Here is a 21,369-nt window from a genome sequence, read left to right as displayed (position 1 = left end):
CAGGACACACACTTGCATGCATATATATTTGACTTGAGTAGATAGACAAGATTTTTACAAGGATTTGTTTCTATTTTACTTTGGCAAATACTGCATGAATCATGTCTCTAGATTTTGACTGGTTGGGTACTTTTTGTATATGCCTGAACTTCTTGGCATAGTATTGAATTGTCTTTCAAGTGATCCAAATAAATAATACATATCTATACATTTATATCACTGTAAATTTGGAAATGCTGCCATAAGTGGGTAATGGTAATATCATAACTGAATGGACATGCAGGAGACCAATTTGAGGTCTATTTGAGGAGAGGGTAGGAGGACAAAAGCTGTTTGGACATGTTGAATTCACTGTGCTTCTGAAGGCCAATAGTAAGAATTAGCTGATAGTTGAAATTTTGACTCTAGACTTGGAACTGACAAGTTGAGTCTTGTCTTTGTACTCAGTGTTCTACTGAAACAAGTTGTATGTAGTCAGGAGGTGGGTTGTGTTAAGGGCTGAGGAGGGAGAAAGCCATTATCCATGATAGGTTTATGTATTTGGCTTAGTCTTTATTAAAAAAAAAAAAAGTAGAGCAAGAAATGTTCCTTTGGCTATGATTAATTCTCATGAAACCAGAACAGTTCTCCCCACTTAAATTATTACCATTAAGCAGTGGTTGCCTTTATCGCATATACAGAATTCTATAAAAATGTTATTCCAAGGTTTTAGTACTTGAAGTAGCCCAAAAACATAGTAATTTAAACTACTTCCCAGTGGAGTGTTTTTCTGCTCAATAAGGAAATAGTCACGTGGCATCCAAACTCTATACAAGCAGTACTATGTCCTTTGTCCTCACGCAAATCTGGTTACCCTTCCTTAATGTTATGTTAATGCACCATCAGAAATGGTTGCAAAAGGCTACGCATTGGCTGAGGAGCTAGCAAGAATGGCAGAGTGGACTATACTCAACTGATATGTAGGAGTTGGCACCGTCTTCAACTGTACCCCAACCCCAAAATATGAGAGTCCACATTTTCAAGGGATTTTCACATGAAAGAGATGATATTCCTGGTTAGCCAAGTGTAGCTTCATAGCACGGCCTTCTCTTAATCTTTAGTTTTTTGCTGTCCCCAGTTTTCTACTACTTGCTGCCAGGTTATTATCTTGCCTTTTGCTTATTTCTTCTTACTCTCTTCCCTCCTTTCTCTGACAGCCATCACTTCTTTATACCTACCTTCAGAGTTATAACAGAACTCATGTGAATAATCAGTTCTCTTTAAAATAGAGGGCACATGATTATTATGCCTGTTTTTCTTCTCAAGCAACCTAGACAAGGATTAGGGATGGGAGGATACCCGGAAGGGTGTGGTATTGGTGGTAATTGGATTACTGAGAATTTGGTTATTGGCCTTGTTTTACTTTGTGGTTGTTAATGCTGAATGAAAGGATGCATGTGAAACTTACAGGAAAATAGCCAACTCCTGTCACAGAAATGTTACAAACTATGTGTTGCCTAAAGAAAGTAAAATAGAAGGACATAACGATTGCAAGCTATTTGGCTTTTTTTTCTCTCTCTCTTATTTGGCTTTTAAAAATGACTTTTGGCTGGCACGGTGGCTCATGCCTATAATCTCAGCACTTTGGGAGGCTGAGGCAGGTGGATCACCTGAGGTCAGGAGTTCAAGACAAGCCTGGCCAGCAAGGTGAAATCCTGTCTCTACTAAAAAATACAAAAATTAGCCGACTGTGATAGTGGGCGCTTGTAATCCCAGCTACTTGGGAGGCTGAGGCAGAAGAATCACTTGAACCCGGGAGGCAGAGGTTGCAGTGAGCTGGGTTCGCACCATTGTACTCCATCCTAGGCGAAAAGAGTGAAACTCTATAAATAAACAAACAAACCCAGCTACTCGAGAGGCTGAGGCAGGAGAATCGCTTGAACCGGGGAGGCAAAGGTTGCAGTGAGCCAAGATCACACCATTGTACTCCAGCTTGGGCGACAAGAGCGAAACTCTATCTCAAATAAATAAATAGTAAAAATAAAAATGACTTTTAAAGCTGAAAGTTACATTATTTGCAAGACGGAGTTTTAAAAATCATATTCTCCAGGGGCATTAAGTTAACTCTCTTTGTGCTCCAGCTATTTAGCTTTCAGGAGCTTAGCGTTTTATTGTAAGCCAACATTGTGCACCGTCTTGATCTGAGGTGAATGCCAGGGAATTGCTTTTTAAAGTGATTTTTAGAATGAAAGAAAACCATTTCATTCTCTGATTTGCCCTCCCTTAAAAAACCCCACTCTGCATTTCTGTCTTATGGCTTCTGTACTGCATCGGTCCTCCTCAAGCCGGCCAGCTCCATGCGGAACATTCTGTTGCTCTTTCAGCATAAGCAGGTCTATTGTGATATTTATCTGAATTCAAGCAAGGCTAATTAAAAGAGCTGCTGACAGTTGTTGTGATCTGACTTTGACTGCAGCTTGATGGTCATTATGGGTAAATAATGAACCAGGTCTGCAAATGTAGCAGCTGCCAACTTGGGCTAGAAGAACGGCTATTGCTTCCAATTTAAGGATCTATCGACCGCTTCTCTTCTCCCTGCAGATCTTCTGCAGAAAACTAATGTTTTCTGCTGCGCTGTATTGTGGTTTCAGCTGTTTCGGATATAGCCTATAATTTCCTTCTTTAATATTTAACTTAGGACATTATTAGCTTTCAGAGTTAACAACTTTTCTATTTTGAAGAAGTTCAGCTTTGTCCTTGTGTACGCTTTAGCTGATCAGCTATAGTTTATTTATATGCATTTAATTTGTGTATTGTGCAGGAAATGGCTAGTCTCTAAGAGCAAGGTATAGCTTTATTAAGATGTTTCACAATCCTATGTAGATGCCTCTTCTAAAAAAAGAGATAGATGCATGTCCCTTGCTTTTGTTTTCTTAAAGATAAACACCTACCAAATCTCAGTTTTGAGTTTTGTTCACTTTGTCAATGGCTTATGAAATATTTTGATGCAGAACTCTATTTATCAATTCAGAGGAACTGCTGCAGTGACTTTCATTAAAATGCAATACTGAATATATTGTCACTCCATCATGAGCTTTTCCTTGTCCTATTAGCAAGTAGGAACAGGTGCATTAAGGTAAGAGAGAAGGCAAATTGCATTCATAGATTAATATTCTTCCTGCAGATTTTTCATACTTGTGAAATACAGTTTCTGGATTTAAAAGTCATATTCTAGAATTTAACACGAGCCAGCACTTAACAACACATCCCTAACATTTATTCAACTGCCATAGAAAAGACTGTGTGCATTATGTAAAGTCTGAGGATACAGTGGTGCTTTGTGCATAATGCAGCAGAGCTTTGAGACCTTGCTGGGAGGAAATGATCCCAAACATGCTCCTGAAAGACAAGTCTTACTCTAAAAAATAATGATGAAAAATTGCTTATTTATTCATGTATTTGTGTCTGTGTTTATTTCAGGAAAAGCTAACTAAACTTTGTTTATCTGACTCCAGAAGAGTGCTGTGAATGTTTTTGCTTTTCTGTTTCCAGCTTGGATAATGCCAGAAATAGTGTTAACAAGGGGTTATGTTATGCTGGCTTATGTTAAACCAGATCACCCCTAACATGTGCAAAGCCATTCATCTGTGTCACCAAAACCCAAGAGAACATCTGACATGGACTCTGAAACAGAAACAGTGATCACTTACAAATCAAACATGGCACACTCTAAACTGATTGTGCACGGCAATCTTTTCTAGAAAGGACAACTAATTGAACATGATAAAGTGTAAAGTTAATTAACACCCTTAAATTTGTTGATTACTTTCACGGGATTATATTGTTCGTTGAGTAGCAGCTTTCTGTCCCAGCTGTCGCCTTTTTCTGCGAATGTCGCTGGTAAACAATAGAGACACCATAACAAGTCGTAAATGGTCCCTGTGACAGCAGCCCCTTGTGAGGCTGCATCTGTAGAAAATGATTAGAACAATTGCATTTTAAAGATGGCTCACATTGCAGCCCAAGTCCCATTGGTGCTCTTCTTGATGTCTTTTGATGGCACACTGGTTAAAACATTTAAGTTCTTTTGAGTAAATTAAGTGATTTACTATGTTTGGCTATATATCAATGAAAGTGCTTTGGCGGCAATATTTTTACAGTATTAAAGACAAATATAATTTGAATTGTACTTTTTAGTTTTCTGTCTCTTCCCTCTTTGGACTTGAAGCCTTCTTTCCAATAGCCATAGAATTGAAAATGATCTCCTTATTAGTAACTTGGGAGTGGTTAATCTAAGTTATCAGCACCTGCATCATTGTTTATCTATCATAATTCTTTGGGTCAGCTTTTCAGTAAGGCTAAATTCCAAATTTCAGCTCTTTGCTACTGTTAGGTCAAAGACTTTGACATGTTTAAGCTGAATAAATTCACTTGTTATGTTTAAATTTTTTATAACATTTGTGTAATAGCTGAATACCTTTCCAATGTATTGCTTGATTTGAGTGTCAAAGTTAGTATGGCCAGTGTTTTTATCACTGTTTTCAGATGAAGAAACCAAGATTGAGAGGTGTTATAACTTGTCCAAGAGGTGGGACCCTGCCCTGTGATTTCTTTCCAAGTTTTTTAACTCAATCACATTTTTCACTTTTAACTCCTCATAATAATGTCCCCATACATGTACACTTATGCTTATGCATGCTTATGTAGCAGTAAATGAAAATGCCATTACCACATGTGAAGAATCATGCTGCCCCAAAGTCGAGCTTTTAAAAAAAGTAATTGACAAATAAAAATTGTATATATTGTGTGCATGTTATAAAATATGTATACATTGTAGATTGGCCAAACTGAGCTAGTTAATTACACACACGGTTAATTAACTGAGCTAGTTAATAAACCGTGTGTGTGTGTGTGTGTGTGTGTGTGGTGTGGTCAAGTTACTTAAAAATCTACTCTCAGTAATTTTCAAGATTACAATAAATACATTGATACTAAAAAGTTTTTTGATAAACTAGAAAATATTGTCTTAATGAGTCTTAGTGAGGATTATTGGTCATTTTATTAGCCATTGATATCTGCCTGCCTACTAAGAAGAATATTAACATTTATCAGATACATGCCATGTGCTGGGTGCAACAATTCAAACAGCTCATGCCCATAAGGATCTTAATAAGACACACCAGAAAAATCATTGATTAGAGTAGTGTCAGTGCTTTATTATAGATATCACCAGGAATGTTTTAAGGATAGAGAAAGGGGGGGTCATGAAATACTTCTCAGAGTTGACATGAGTTGAGTCTTGAAAAATAAGCAGGAGTTAGCCAGGCAAAGAAGGCAGAGAAGGGTATTTCATGTGAGGGAACAGCCCAAGATAGGCATGGGTACATGAAAAATCATTGCACATTCTGGCCATTGCAAATAGTTTTCAGTGTGCATTGAGTGGTAGTTTTTGTTGCAAGGGTTAGATGAGGAGACCAAAGAAGTAATTAGGATTCACTGACAAGGAAAATAAAGATTTAAAAATCAGAGGTCATTTAAGGAGAGAGGAGAAAATTGATTGCTTCCTACAACTCAAGACAGAAGAGAGGGTACAGTGAGTTATGTAGTTCACCTTTTTGCCGAAGCATAAATATACAGGTACTTCAGAAAGAATAACTTAATGGAGAAAAAATGGGAGGAACTTTGAGATTATACAAGAAATGTTGGCTGGGCGTGGTAACTCACACCTGTAATCCCAGCACTTTGGGGGGCTGAGGTAGGAGGATCACGAGGTGAAGAGATGAGACCATCCTGGCCAACATGGTGAAACCCTGTCTCTACTAAAAATACAAAAATATTAGCTAGGTGTAGTGGCACGCTCCTGTAGTCCCAGCTACTCGGGAGGCTGAGGCAGGAGAATTGCTTGAACCTGGGAGGCAGAGGTTGCAATGAGCTGAGATTGCGCCACGGCACTCCAGCCTGGGCGACAGATTGAGACTCCGTCTCAGATAAAAAAAGGAAATGTTAAGTAATAGTGAATATTGTTTTCAGTTGCTGGTTATTTTCATGTTAATGTATAACTTAAGACTTGAGCCTGTTTTCATTCTCATATCAAATAAAACTGCCCAAAGATTAGGAGACAGATAAGCATAAATGTTAGAATGAGGTGATCTAAGTTTTTACTTATTTTATTAGGTATAAGGCTAAGATTAGCCTGAAAAGGATATAAAGCAAGAACCAAGCTTCAATTCAGTTTATCTTGGGAAAAAAAGATCACTATTTTTGATGCAAAAATGTGGAAACATTGTTCATTACTTCATTTACTGTTCCTGCATGAAGTTCCAAATGAGAATTTTTAAAAATATGGAACTCAATTCAAGGAAAAGATGCTTGCTCCCAAATAGGGTTTCCCAAGACTTCTAAGATACTCATCCATATTTGAGATTTGTTGTGAGACACTATCGTTTTTTTTTTTTACTGTTCTTAATGCTGATTTTTTCTTTTGAAAATTTGATTTTGTTTTTTAATTGACAAATAAAAATTGTATATATTTAGCATGTACAACATATTTTGAAATATGTACATATTGTGGAATGGCTAAACCGAAATAATTAACATATGCATTACCTCACATACTATTTGTGTGATAAAAGCACTTAAAATCTACTCTCTTAGCAATTTTCAAGAATACAGTACATTGTTATTAACTATAATCACTATGTTGTCCAGGTCTCTTGAACTTATTTCTCCTTATTTCTGATTTTCTAAAAGCTCTCTAATTTTTTGCTCTGATAAGCATACCCACATTGGTTGTGAAGAGAGGTAGAGTGTTATGTGCATTTAGAGAACAGGCAGAACTCAGCATCTAATAAAAAGCATACCAGATTACCTACTCAGTTCATGTTAGTTAAACTGCTCTGAACTAGATTTGCAAATGGATTCAGAATACCTATATTCTTTTTTTTTTTTTTTTTTTTTTTTTTGAGGCAGAGTCTCGCTCTGTCGCCCAGACTGGAGTGCAGTGGCCAGATCTCAGCTCACTGCAAGCTCCGCCTCCCGGGTTTACGCCATTCTCCTGCCTCAGCCTCCCGAGTAGCTGGGACTACAGGCGCCCGCCACCTCGCCCAGCTAGTTTTTGTATTTTTAGTAGAGACGGGGTTTCACCGTGTTAGCCAGGATGGTCTCGATCTCCTGACCTCGTGATCCGCCCGTCTCGGCCTCCCAAAGTGCTGGGATTACAGGCTTGAGCCACCGCGCCCGGCCAGAATACCTATATTCTTATCAGAGTTTTTATATGCCTACCTACAGTTGACAGCAAGAATATTACTCTTCAAGAACAATTTGTTGTTTTTTCACCCCTTCTCTTTCTGAGAATTATTCTTTCAATGACGAAGGTTGAAAAATGAAAGGAAAGGGGGAATCAGGATTTGGTGGTGATTGCCCTCATTCATCTGATACTTGGTATGTGATGCTACCTTTTGGCATTTTCTTCTGGTTATACATCTCTTTCCCTAATTATATTTTGTACTTTTTGAGTGCAAATACTAGGTTTTATAACTACCATGACCTTACATTTTGGACTTTCTGTGACAGTCGTATTTCAAGTAGTTTCTGAATTTAACAGAAAACAAGTCCTTACTTTTGATTCAGCAAATATATTTACTTGTTGAATCTTTACACATAGCACAAAGATCTAGCAAGTTGTTAAAGGCACTGAATAATTATTTGCTGATGATATTTTTCCTCTTTGGACCTCTGTACAACTGTATACCCTCTAATAGCATGAATCTGACTCTTTTATTAGCTATATGTATTTTCCTTATCCCTTCCGCTACCTCCATTCTCCAACGTCTCCCTCCCCCCAGCATCACAAGCAAAAGATTTCAAACTTGTTGAGAACAAGGATTGTTTCTTCCTCATTCTCAGGGTTGAGGACCACTGAAGAATGGATCTCCAATGATCACATTTTTGATGTCAACTATAAGTAGGTGTGGAAGGGAAGAAGGAAGGTAGTTTAGCAAATGGAATCATCTATGATACCTTTTTTTTTTTTTTTAAGAGAGAGAGAGAGGCTGATTTAGAGGATTTGTGCTTAGATTTAAAAGTGCTTCTCCCCTATAAGGCTTACTAAAATCAAAACACATTACCAAGAGAAGTGACAGATGTCTATCACTTTAAAATCAGGGTAGTCAGCTACCCATTTTGCACGGTCTGGGCATTTGCCGAAAACATTTATTTGTACAAATGAGTTCAGTGTTTCCGATTCTAGTATTATGGGAGAGAAACACTAGAGACATCATCACAGGAAAGTGTTAGAAAAAGCACTAAAGGCAGCCACAAATATTTAGGCTTTTTAGGGTTAATGTAGTTACATGAGAAATTTTTTTTTCTCATTTGGAACTATTTTTTTTTTGTACAAAATAAAACATGCCATAGTTTTGTGTGTTAATATAATAAATGTGGAAAAGTGGATGATTATGAACTTGAAAACCCAAAATTATAGAATTTCAAAACCTTAAAAGGAATTCAGTGGTAATTTTCTCTAACCACTTCACATCCTAGATGAAGAAACAGGGTGAGCAGCATTTAATGACTTGCTGGAATGATAGAAATGCTTTGTCTGTAATCCTTGGCATCTCGTGCATATCTTGTGAGAGCAGTTATCACATAGTATTACAGTCGTGGTCTGTTTCCTGGACTTTCCTTCTCTCTTGCCTCCTGAGAATCTCTTATGTACTAGAGCTGGTGGATGTGAGTGAATGAGCCAACAATTACTGCCCTCATGGAGCTAGTGTTATTCTAGGGAATACAGACCAGAAACAAATGAAAATGTTAAAGAGGTGATAAATGCTATGAATAAAATTGAAGCAGGAAAAGGAGACAGCGATGAGATGCTATTTTAGATTGTTAGGTTGAGTGGTCAGGGAAGGACTCTCTCAAGAGGTGAATTTTGAACAGAGGCCTGAATGAACTAAACTATACCAGTCATGAATATCTGGGGGAAGAACATTTCAGGCAAAAGGAATAGCCAGTTCAAGGCTTTGAGATGGGAGCATACTTCACCTGTTTCAAGAACAGCAAGGAGGGCAAGGTGGCTGGAAAGCAGCAAGTGATGGGAAGAATGATATGAAATGAAATAGGAGAGGTAGCCCAGAGCCATGTCATGTAGGGCTTTGTAGGACTTGGGATTTTATACCAAGAGTGATAGGAAGTCTTTGGAGGGTTGGGAATAGGGAACAAACATGAGCTGGGTGAACTAGATGTATATTTTAAGAGGATTCCTCTAACTGCTATATGGAGAACAGACTACAGAGACACGAGGAGAAAGGAAATAAAGTAGGAGACTATTGCAGTAATCCAGGCAGGAGTTACCTGTGGCTCAGACCAGGTTAGTAGGGACAGACAGTGAGAGAAGTGGCTGAATCACCAGTGCCTAACTTGTTAGGAGCAGGGACATTTGTGATTCATCCTTCACCCAAGGGCTTAGCACAGGGCCTGATTCTTAGTAGGTGCCCAGTTAATTGTGTTGAATAGATAAAACAAATGCAGATTTCTTGTGTCTTCCCCATTCACTATGCTGCCAGTGAAAGATTTTGCAAGAAGTCTTCACGGTGATGTCATCTTAACATAGTGGCTGTAGACCACTAAAGTTTTTCTTAACCTGAGCCACCCTGCTTCTGTTATTTATAGATGGAGCTCAAACCCACTAATACTTAAAAAGAGAGGCTAAAATTATCCCAGAGAAGACAATGGCTTAAGTAACTAAATAGGAAAATGTCCACTTCACAAATTCAAGTTAAAAAGTAGTAAGCCCTTACATTTAAATAGCATTTTTAGCTGGGCAGGGTGCTCATGCTTGTAATCCCAGCACTTTGGGAGGCCAAGGCAGGAGAATTGCTTGAGCCCAGAAGTTTGAGACCAACCTAAGTGAAACCCCGTCTACCAAAAACAACAACAGCAACAACAACAAAAAACAAATAGCCAGGCACAATGACATGCCTGTAGTCCGAGCTACTGAAAAGGCTGAGGTGGGAGGATTGCTTGAGCCTGGGAGGTTGAGGCTGCAGTGAGCTATGATCATTACACTCCAGCCAGGGTGACAGAGCAAGACCCTGTCTCAAAAAATAAATAAATAGCATTTTTATTTTACAGCATACATTTACATATTCACAGCCAGTCTATGAAGAGGTTATTAATACTTTTCCTGTTTTATACACTGAGACTCAGAAGTTAAATAATTTGTCACACAATTTGCCAGCAAGTGGCACATCCCCAAAACAAAATATAACATCTCCAGATATTTTACCCTTTCTACCATGCTTATTAATTTATTTATCAACCAACCATTTGTTGAGTATATCATGCACTATAATAGATAATGGGGATGCTGGCAAGCCATGCCCCCAGTGTGACTTTGTGGGAAGTTTATAATGGAGGAATCAAGACAGAAAATCCAAGATTTTAATAAAGTATGACAAATGCTGTAATAGAATTAAGCACAGGGTAGATTTTGGTTTTGTATATACAATTACTAAAATATATAGTAAAATAAATATTTCTTCCAGTATTCTAGCAGCTACCCGAGTATGCATACTGTGTTTTTATATTTTAGAACATGAACTTGAATCAAAATGGCATGTCATTGTAATAAATTTCTTCATTTTTGATAGACATAAAAATCTATACAATGTCTTCTGAAATCCATAAGCTGTCTTACACAGCTTTAGAGTCGCAGCTTTCTAGGTATTCTTTCCTAAGTTCATAATGGTTACGTTTATTTCAGGATAATTTCCGTCTCTTTGTTTTGATTTTGAGACAGGGTCTTGCTCTGTTGTCCAGGCTGGAGTGCGGTGGCATGATCTCAGCTCACTGCAGCTTCCACCTTCTGGGTTCAAGCAATCCTCTATCTCAGCCTCCTGAGTAGCTGGGACTACAGGCACATGCCACCATGCCCAGCTAATTTTTGTATTTTTTGTAGAGATGGGGTTTCTCCCTGTTGCCCAGGCTGGTCTCAAACTTCTGGGCTCAAGCAGTCCACTAGTCTCAGCCTCCCAAAGTGCTGGGATTACAGATGTGAACCACCATGTCTAGCTAATTTAGGTCTTAATTCTGCCTTTGCAGTGGGACTAGGCTTGATAGTGTTGTATGATTAAAGGAATATGTATGAGAAGATAAGATTTGGTTCCAAGGAATGTCAAAACTTTAGAATTACCCATTTTAGTTAGACCCTTACTTTGGGATGTAGGTTATGATGAAGTCGGAAATAATTATGATACCACATCAATATGAGGAAAGAGTCGAACTACCATAGACCTCTGAATTAAAAGATAAACTATTCTTTCTTTTGTGGTCTTCTCTTGCTTAAGCAACTTATTTCTGCTTTTTAAAATATGTGTTTGAACAAGTGAGAAAGTACACCTGTCAAAAAACTAACCAGCTGAGAATCACTGTCAACATTAATTTTTTTTAAATAAATGACTCTGAAGCTATTTAGCAGTCTATAATCTAAATACAAAGCAAAGCTATTGATCTATGATGGATAGTGCTGGATTTGTTTGTAAGCTTTGACTTAAATCATCTACTTAATTTCTCTAGGTGAGATCAACAGGATTAGGAGGAATGGTGGTTATATGGTTTAAATAAAAATGGCTATAGAAATTGAGCAAAATAATTGTAAAACATTAATGGTTTACCATTTTGATAAAGTAAACTAGAAACTAACAAAACAGCGGTCACTTAAATGTTAATAAGAATGTTTGAATGACATACATTGGCTAACTGAAAGCATTTTTTATAAATTGGGTTTTTGTATATAATCCATTTCAAAGTGAAGATATTGCAAAATAATGTAATTTAACCATATGCGTGAGCATCTCAGGTTTTTAGAACATGTGGGCACTCACTATTCCAAGATTGTTTGGCTAGCATAATGCTGACTTTTTTTTGACTTTTAATAATTAGTTATGAATAGTATAAACTATAAAATAGAAAGCAAAATATTCATAATTTGAATGAAATAGGTATCTCTTGGGCTTTTATAAAACATATAAATACTGTATTTCATTGAATACATTAAATTCAAAAGCACGCCATTACTTGCAGCTGTCTATTCTAATGGCCAGATTTGATACATACTACAGACAATTACAGTTTCTTTGTTCTTACCATACTGTAAAATAAGTTCTTCCACATACTTGCCTGGGAAGTTTTGAAAAATAAAGCCTAGCTTGAAAATTATGAACCAGGATTTCTTTGAATATTAAAAACAGTAATAATACTCTTGATTTTATAGTTAATAAAAGTTTAGATGAATGAAGCTTCTTCCTCTTCCTTTTAGGACAAGTCTAGATCATATTTTCTGTGCTAAATAAAAAGTTGTTTCTCCAGTCACTCGAATGAATGAACATGCATTAAGTCTTTGTTAAAAGCTACTAAGGAGTAGTGAAGTCAGTGTTAAAGTTTATTTCTTCTTCTTGCTCATGTCACTAAAAATAAATTGCCCAAAAGATGTATAGCAGGAAGGAAAAGAAAAATCAAATAATATTGAAAAGTACACATGAGAATAATCAGTCAAAATAAGCAACAGTTTTCCTTGCCTTAAAAAAAGAATCTACCATCTGAAATGCCTACTTGTTTAAGGAACAAAGAGCCAGGTCTCCCTCTTTATAGATCTCACTTATAGATAGTATTTGGAGAGTGGGTGAGTGAGCAAGAACCCCAAATCCAAACGTGGGCAGCAGACCTCTCTCTGGCTGCTCCTTTGCTGATCAGGGCCCAGGTAAAACTTTTTTTTTGTATACTTTCTGTAACTTAATAGGTTTCTTAGGAGAATAATAGATGCATGGGAATAATAACATTTACATTTTAAGTTCCCTTATCTGTTAGGCCATGATTGTGCCGAAATGATTAAGGTGAGTTGAGATTGAGAGTACGACTGAATCTGTATGTCTCTTTTGGTTTGTGATTAATCTGGGTGATACTTGATTGTTGAATATTTCTGTAGAGATTTAAGAGTATCTTATACATGCCTGGCATAAATACAGTTTGGAGGCAGGATGTTTTTAGTTGGTTTCTCTTAATTTTATTATATGCCTAAAAAGTTTAAGAAATGTATTCTTTTGCTTCTATCCCTTTACCCCCAAATGATTCAGGTGTAGGAGCTGCACGATCTGGGAACCTCACGTTTATGGTGGGAGGAGTTGAAGATGAATTTGCTGCTGCCCAAGAGTTGCTGGGGTGCATGGGCTCCAACGTGGTATACTGTGGAGCTGTTGGGACTGGGCAGGTAAGATTTTTACATTAATGACCTTGACTTGTCTTTCCTGACCATATTTTTATTCTTCTTTCTTCAACCTTTGGATTCTTTCTTTGCTCAGATTTTTAAAAATTTATTTGGAATAAATTAGTTTTGCATCATTCCTGGTGGGCTTAAGCAGACATCAGTCAATTAACTTATTTAAAAAACTTCCATTATTGGCCAGACGTGATGACTCATGCCTGTAATCCCAACAGTTTGGGAGGCTGAAGCAGGAAGATCACTTGGGCCCAGGAGTTAGACACCAGCCAGAGCAACATAGTAAGACCGCATCTCTACAATAAACAAAAAAGTTAGTCGAGTGTGGTGACACACACTTATATAGTCCCAGCTACTTAGGAGGCTGAGATGGGGGGATCACCTGAGCCCAGGCGTGGGGGATCGAGGTTGCAGTGAGCCATGATAGAGCCACTGCAGTCAGCCTGGGTGATAGAGCAAGAACCTATCTCAAAAAAAAATAAAAAAGGGAAAAAAATTTCATTATTAGGATCTTGACATGTCATCCCAGCAACTACTGAAATCATCCCTAAAACTGCTCTTATTTTGAAGTGCTTGTTTCTGAGTTGCTATTTTCCTCCACCTAATTTTGTAATTACAGTTGACCCTTGGACAACACAGATTTGAACTCCGTGGGCCCACTTATACATGTATTTTTTTCCATAGATATATTGAAAACTTTTTGAAGATTTGTGACAGTTTGAAAAAACAGATGAACCACATGGCCTGTAAATACCAAAAAAATTGGCTGGGCACGGTGGCTCACGCCTGTAATCCCAGCACTTTGGGAGGCTGAGGCGGGCGGATCACGAGGTTGGGAGATCGAGACCATCCTGGCTAACACGGTGAAACCCCATCTCTACTAAAAATGCAAAAAATTAGCTGGGCGTGGTGGCGGGCGCCTGTAGTCCCAGCTACTTGGGAGGCTGAGGCAGGAGAATGGCGTGAACCCGGGAGGCGGAGCTTGCAGTGAGCCGAGATCGCGCCACTGCACTCCAGCGTGGGCGACTGAGCGAGACTCTGTCTCAAAAAAAAAAAAACCAAAAAAATTAAGAAAAAGATATGTCATGAATGCATAAAATATATGTAGATAGATACTAGTTTATAAATATGCACAAATCTGTTACAAAGAGTTAAAATTTATCAAAATTTACAAACACTTATAGACCATACATGGCACCATTCACAGTTGGGAAAAGAAGTATTAAATCATAACGGCATAAAATTAACTGTAGTAATACTGTACTGCTGTAATAATTTTGTGGCCACCTCCTGTTGCTATTGCAGTGAACTCACGTGTTACAAGTATTGGGCATAAAATGTCATGTGACACTAATCATCTTTGTGTGAGTGGTTCATCTCTTCAGTAAATTGTATATCATAGTAAACACTGATCTCTTGGAATTCTCTTGTATTTTTTAATCATGTTTAGTGCAATACCATAAACCTTAAATGACACCATAGGACCCATACAAAGTGCCACTAGTGATGCTGGAAGTGCTCCCAAGAAGCTGAGAAAAGTCATGACATCACAAGAAAAAGCTGAATTGCCTGATATGTACCATGGATTGAGGTCTGCGGTTGCATTTGCCCTCCATTTCAAGATAAACAAATTCAATGTAAGGACCATTGTAAAAAAAGAAAAGAATAGTCATGAACCCATCACTGCAGCTACTCCAGCAGGCTTGCACTTTTTGCAAAACATCTTTTTATCTCACATTGAAAATGCAGCTTTTATGTAGATGCAGGATTGCTATAGAAAGGCATACTTACATCTAATATGATTCAAGAAAAAGTGAAGTCATTATATGACAACTTAAAGCAAAAAGAAAATGAAAGATCTAAAGCTGGAGAATTTAATGCCAGCAAAGGATGGTTTGATAATTTTAGAAAGTTTGCTTTAAAAATGTCAAGATAATAAACGACGTAGCTTCTGCCAACCAAGAGACAGCAGACAGTTCCCTGGTGCCATTAAGAAAAATAGTTGAAGAGAAAGGATATCTGCCTGAATGAGTTTTTAATCCAGACAGAAGTGCCCTATTATGGGGGGAAATAAAAAGGATGCTCAAAGGACATTTATTGGGAAGAGAAGCAAGCACCAGGATTTAAGGCAGGAAAGGATAGGCTAACTCTCCTGTTTTGTACAAATGCAGTTGGGTTGGTAATCAGGACTGCCCTTATCTATAAAGTTGCTAACTCCTGAGGCTTTGAGTAAAAAGATAAATACCAGCTGCCTGTCTTTTGGTTGTACAGCAAGAAGGCCTGGACAATGAGAACCCTGTTTCTGAATTGTTTCCATCAATGGCTTTGTCTCTGGAGTCAGGAAATACCTTACCAGTAAGGGACTGACTTTTAAAGTTATTTTGATATTGGACAGTACCCCTGGCCACCCAGAATAATATGAGTTCAACACTGAAGGCATCCAAGGGGCCAACTTGCCCCTAAACACAACACCCCTAATTCAGCCTCTAGATTAGGGGATCATAAGGACCTTTAAGGCTCATTACACATGGTACTCTATGGGAAGGATTGTCACTGTGGAAGAAAACCCTGATAGAACATCATGAAAATCTGGAATGATTACACCACTGAAGATGCCATTGTTACTGTAGAAAACACCTTGAAAGCCATCAAGTCCCTAACAGTAAATTCCTGCTGGAAAAAAGTGTCCAGATGTTGTACAGGACTTCACAGGATTTATGGCAGGGCCAATCAAGGAAATCACTAAAGAGACTGTGCATATGACAGAAAAGGTGGGGAGTGTATGAAAGCTTTCAAGATATGGATCTTGGAGAAATTCAAGAGCTAGTAGACACCACACCAGAGTAATTAACAGAAGAGACTTGATGGAGATGAGTGCTTCTGAACAGTGCCCGATGAGGAGGAAGATGATGTACTGAAAGCAGTGCCAGGAAACAAATTGACATTAGACAGTAAGGCAGAACGGTTCTGATTATTCAAGACTCCTTTTAACTTCTTTTACAACATGGACCTTTCTATGATACAGACACTGAAAATAAAGCAAACAGTGGAAGACAGATTGGTACCATACAAAAACGTTTTTAGAGAAATGAAACAGCAGAAAAGTCTGAATAGAAATTACAATTTCCGTAAAGTTATCCGGAGTGTGCCCGCCCCTCCTGCCTCCCCTTCTACCACCTCCATCTTTTCTGCCTCTGTCACCCCTGAGACAGCAAAGAGCAATCACCCCTGAGACAGCAAAGAGCCAACACCTCCTCTTCCTCCTCAGCCTACTCATTATTAAGATGATGGAATTGAAGACCTTTATGATGATCCACTTCCACTTAATGAATAATAAATATATTTTATCTTCCTCATGATTCAGTAACATTTTTTCTGTAGCTTACTTTACCGTAAGAATACAATATATAATACATGTAAAAATATGTGTTAATCAACTGTTTATGTTATTGACGAGGCTTCCAGTCAACAGTGGGCTATTAGTAGTTAAGTTTTTGGAGAGTCAAAAGTTATACATAGGTTTTTGACTGCAACTGGGGGTTGGCACCCCTAACCCCCTCATTATTCAAGGGTCAACTGTACTTGCCATAGCTCTATTGGTAGTATAATCAGGCAGCAATAACCCCTGGACTTCAAACTTTTTCTTGAAAAGTAACTTTCATTTAGAAATATGAGGTGATTGACAGAGATGATTAAACAATACTGAACACTGAAATCAAGCTAGTTGTTTCCCTCCCCCTCCCAATACACACACACACACACACACACACACACACATACACACATACACACACACTCTCTCTCTCTCCTCCTCTTAATGCTTTTATCCTAGTCACTAGGACTCTATCTCACTCTAGACTTGGTATTATCTTAGATATATTTATTGTCTCCATAGTCTTACACAGTCTTCAAGCTCTATTAATTCAAATTACTCTCATTGTTGACCTTCATTTCCATTCAACACAGGACCTGGTCCAACCCTTTCTTTCAGTGTCTCACACCTAGTTTATTGCTCAGGGGGCCTAATAGGTCTCTGAATGCCAAATTTACCCCTCAGTCCAACACCATAACCCAGACCAACTCCATCAAGATACTTGTATCATCATAGTGCTTCCCCATTCTGAAACTTTGAATAGATCCCAATTTCCTACCGTGTCAAATTTTAACTCTCCACCCTAGCTTTCATAGCTGTCTTGTTCTTGCCCCACTCTTAACTACCAGATTTCTCACCATTCCTTAAAACATAGGCATATTAATCAATTTTCTTACTGTTCCCCAGCAACATCCCATGTAAAATATTTAATCCTTATATATTTACCCTTCTCCCTGATCTCCTTCTTTCCCTTTCTTGCCTGTTTAAATCCTGCCTTGGCCTCCTAAAGGATGATTTCAGGTTCCACTTCCTCTCTCTTCCTGCCTTCAGTAATCGTGTTGCTCTGAACTCCTCCTCCTATCTCTTATAGCCTCTACCTTACAATTCACCACTTGTTTTGTTGCCTTTTCATATAGCATATTACTCCCATTTCCCAGTTAGACTGTAAGTTCCATCCCGTAAAGAGCAGTTGTACCCTACAGTGCTGAGCCCGTAGTAGCTATGTGGAAAATAAATTTTCACATAGGCAAATTTATTACCTAGTGGAGGAGACCTGCAAGTCTGCTCTGGGATAGCATGAGGTTCAGAGGGAGCCAGGCTGCATCACGTTCTCTTCCCCACTCGAGAAAATCAACAGTTGAATGTTATTTCTTTTAGAAAGTAGCCCCTGGAATTGGGCAAGGAAAAACATCCTGTGAGTTTTAGCTTGAAAATACAGATATTTAATATGTACTCAATTTATTTTCAGGCGGCAAAGATCTGCAACAACATGCTGTTAGCTATTAGTATGATCGGAACTGCTGAAACTATGAATCTTGGAATCAGGTTTGAATAGTACATTTTTATACTAACATTTTTATAGGCTTTCCTATTTGATTTTCTGATGTTAAAAAAATGATGTTCATGAGAGATAAATGAGTTGATCCAAGAACATTTTGAAAGTACTTCATTATTGAACTTGAATAGACTTTGCTTATTGGACAAGCAATAGGACCCAGGAGAGCATGAATACTTTTTGCCATAGCCATAAAATGTATTGCCTGTGCATCTGAAATTATATTATCCTTTTTATATGGGAGCCGCATTTCTTCTATTATGTTGAAATGCAAGAAACATTTTTACTATAAAATGTAAACATACTTTGGCAATGTCGGGACAAATTTGTGTAAGACATGGTTTTAGTGTGTAGTGAATTCAAGTGGTATGCTACCATGTGACTAGTTTATGTACCTTTTAAAAATATGGTCCCCCAAATCTGCCCTAAAAGTGTTCTTGGTGGTTCATTCTCAGGCTAAAAACTGGATAGCATTCATAAAGCTGTGGTTCATATGTATAACTGTTTCATTTTATTTTGCCTGTCGTTTAGTTACTTTGCATTAGTATGTATCTTTCTATTAAAATGGCATACTTTGCTTAAAGTGATTCAGGAATTCTGTTTTTCCTATGGATGATCATCTTTTAAATGCTTAAGGTTAATGTCTTAATTTTAGCCTTTAATCTTTTGGGTTAGTAATGCTACATATGATTAATCACCTAATTAATTTTTTGAATGTTTTATATTTCATGAAAATAATAAATATACATTGCTTATTTTAGAAAACGCTTAATGAGCAGGATGCTTTACTCAGTTGCTTTCATCACATTCCCCAAAACTGCTTACCAAATATATCACAAAACAGAATAGTGTTTCCTAGCACAGCTTTTAATAAAAGTAATAAAAAGAGCCAACATACTTGAGATATTTTTGAAAACACAGTAACGGATTCACATTTCCTCTTAATTACCATATCAAGATGCTGTTATTTTATTGAATTGCCCTTGTCTCAGATGTTTAACTATCTTGACCTATTAAGTTGTCATGTTGTAATTGAGATAAAAGAGGAATTTGCTTTGCATCAGCACTAATTGGTTTATCAATATCGTGTACCATTTACATTTTAAAATTGAATGTCCATAAGACAGTAAAGCATGTCTGTACAGAGCCTTAATAAAAGTGGTAGTATATAGGCACCTTTTCAGAGTGTTATGTTTGTATTGTGGCCAGTTTTAGGATATGGGTCACTTGAAAAACTGGTTACTAGCAACTTGTTTTCATGTTCATTCTCTAGACTAATTTCATGGAAGAGAAAAATGTACATTTCTGGAACATAAATTGCATATACAATTGGTGTTGACAGCAGGATTGGTGTTGCATATGTATGTTTAGAATTTTATTTTTATTTTCTGGATATAAATGATGATATAAAGTAAAAGGCTGGATGAACCTAGGCTATACTGTACTACAACTTTCCCTGTTTGCCCACTCACTTGTAGTGGGTTCGTTTTCAAGGAGAAAATGAAAAGTGATTAAAAAAAAAAAAAGACATGTAAGAGAGCAGAAACAACAAAGATTCCCTTATTTTTGGCTCTGATCAACTATGACAGAATTATTATTTAGAAATATGAAACTTTTAAATGTTTCATTTTTCTAAAACTACATATATACTGATACATACAACATAAAACATATTTTAAAAGTCTGAACACAAGGCAGAAACTCACTAGTTGTACTTAACTGTTAAAAATAATGTATAAGTTTCTAGTGTTTCAGATTATACCAATGAATTGCTTATTTTCATAACATGAGGATTTACCACTTTATCTTACAAAGATTCTCAGTGGTTTAAAGGCCCTAGAAATGAATGCTTCTGCTATTGTCTTTTCTCCATGGTTTACAGACATGGTTTAAAGTGACAGGATTGTTCTCTAATAGAGTATAGAGAGCGGCCACGATTTATTGAGCTCTGCAAGGTGAAAGAGAAAATTGGCATCAGCAAGCATAAATTCCCAAGTAGTAAATTCCCACAAAGTAGTATAGCATGAAAATGGTTTAGCCACATTTATATTCTGTCCACTCTGAAGTGAAATTTTTCAGAGCATTAATGTCAACATTTACAAATTGAGTCACCCATTCCTGTGACGTGATCATCTCTGATTAATTTTATTCTCATAAGTCAGTGGTTTTTCTGGAACACTGTTCACCTTTTTTTAAAAAAATGAAGAATAAAATCTTACAAGTTTAAAATTCTTATTGACCCTATGCTCTTTTACAATGAGTCTTTATGGATGTTAGCAAAATTTTTAAATGTTGTAAAAAAAAAAAAAAGTAAAGAGTACAAAATATGGTATACAATATATTTTGAGATTCCTTTTTTATTAGACCTTTCTGCTTTCTAATTGGATTCCTACATAGGCATTAGAATCATAGTTTTATGGCCCTGAAAGTACCCTACTTGTATTAGAGAGGTTTTGTTCCTGTGTATCACATAGAGACAACATTGATAATGTTTTGTTGTTTTAAATTACCAGCTCCACTGGAAATTGATTTAAAATATATATATATTGGTAGTATAACAAGTTATTTGCATTACCAACCAGGCCCAGGCTCCTCCAGCACCCACTGTATTGTCTTCCACCAAAAGAAGCTTGAAGCAGCTGAACTTCTGGAAAGCTGTTCAAGATGAGAACTTTCCCTCCAGTGTAGTTTTATTAATAGTTTTTTGCCTACTGCCCTTAGAAGATGTTGCTTTTGCATTTATGTGATGACTGGAGCCTTAGTTGTGTACCCTAATAAATGTAACAGATGGCAAAGGTTTGTAATTTGTAAACGGCCAAAAAGTTTGTTCTTTGTATGTCTCTATACTGTCTGGTTTTACGTAAGAACAAAACAAATTATGTCACTAAACTGGGATGTTTGTATCACAGGAACAGATCTGGAAATGAAACAGATCTAAGACTATGTCAACCCAAATCATTCACTTATCATACAAACTTCTTAATAAACTGATAAAATGCCATCATATTTTACCAACAACTAGCCAATACGTATTGGTTTACCACCTATGTATACCAATACATATTAAGTTCACCACCTACTTAATAGTCAACTACTAGCCAATACAATAGCATGTGTTTGGGCGTGCATGTAGGTCTGCATCCAAGCTGTGCCACATAATTAAGCTTCTCTCGTTTATGAAATGACAAA

The 21,369-nt window shown here is 37.2% G+C and overlaps 1 protein-coding gene across 2 annotated transcripts in view; it reads left to right on the top strand.

The window, feature by feature from the left end:
* The window catches only part of HIBADH (3-hydroxyisobutyrate dehydrogenase), a 139,339-nt gene that overhangs the window by 108,669 nt on the left and 9,301 nt on the right, over positions 1-21,369 (top strand). For both annotated transcript variants that reach the window (XM_010388315.2, XM_030933234.1), the window contains 2 exons: positions 13,110-13,243; positions 18,094-18,170. In XM_010388315.2, the coding sequence (XP_010386617.1) occupies positions 13,110-13,243; positions 18,094-18,170 (211 nt within the window). The remainder of the gene's footprint in view (positions 1-13,109; positions 13,244-18,093; positions 18,171-21,369) is intronic.

Source organism: Rhinopithecus roxellana, chromosome 6 (genome assembly GCF_007565055.1).
Source record: "Rhinopithecus roxellana isolate Shanxi Qingling chromosome 6, ASM756505v1, whole genome shotgun sequence".
NCBI lineage: Eukaryota > Metazoa > Chordata > Mammalia > Primates > Cercopithecidae > Rhinopithecus > Rhinopithecus roxellana.
The sequence above is the reverse complement of the archived record's forward strand: the minus strand, read 5'-3'. Positions and strand labels throughout refer to the sequence as shown.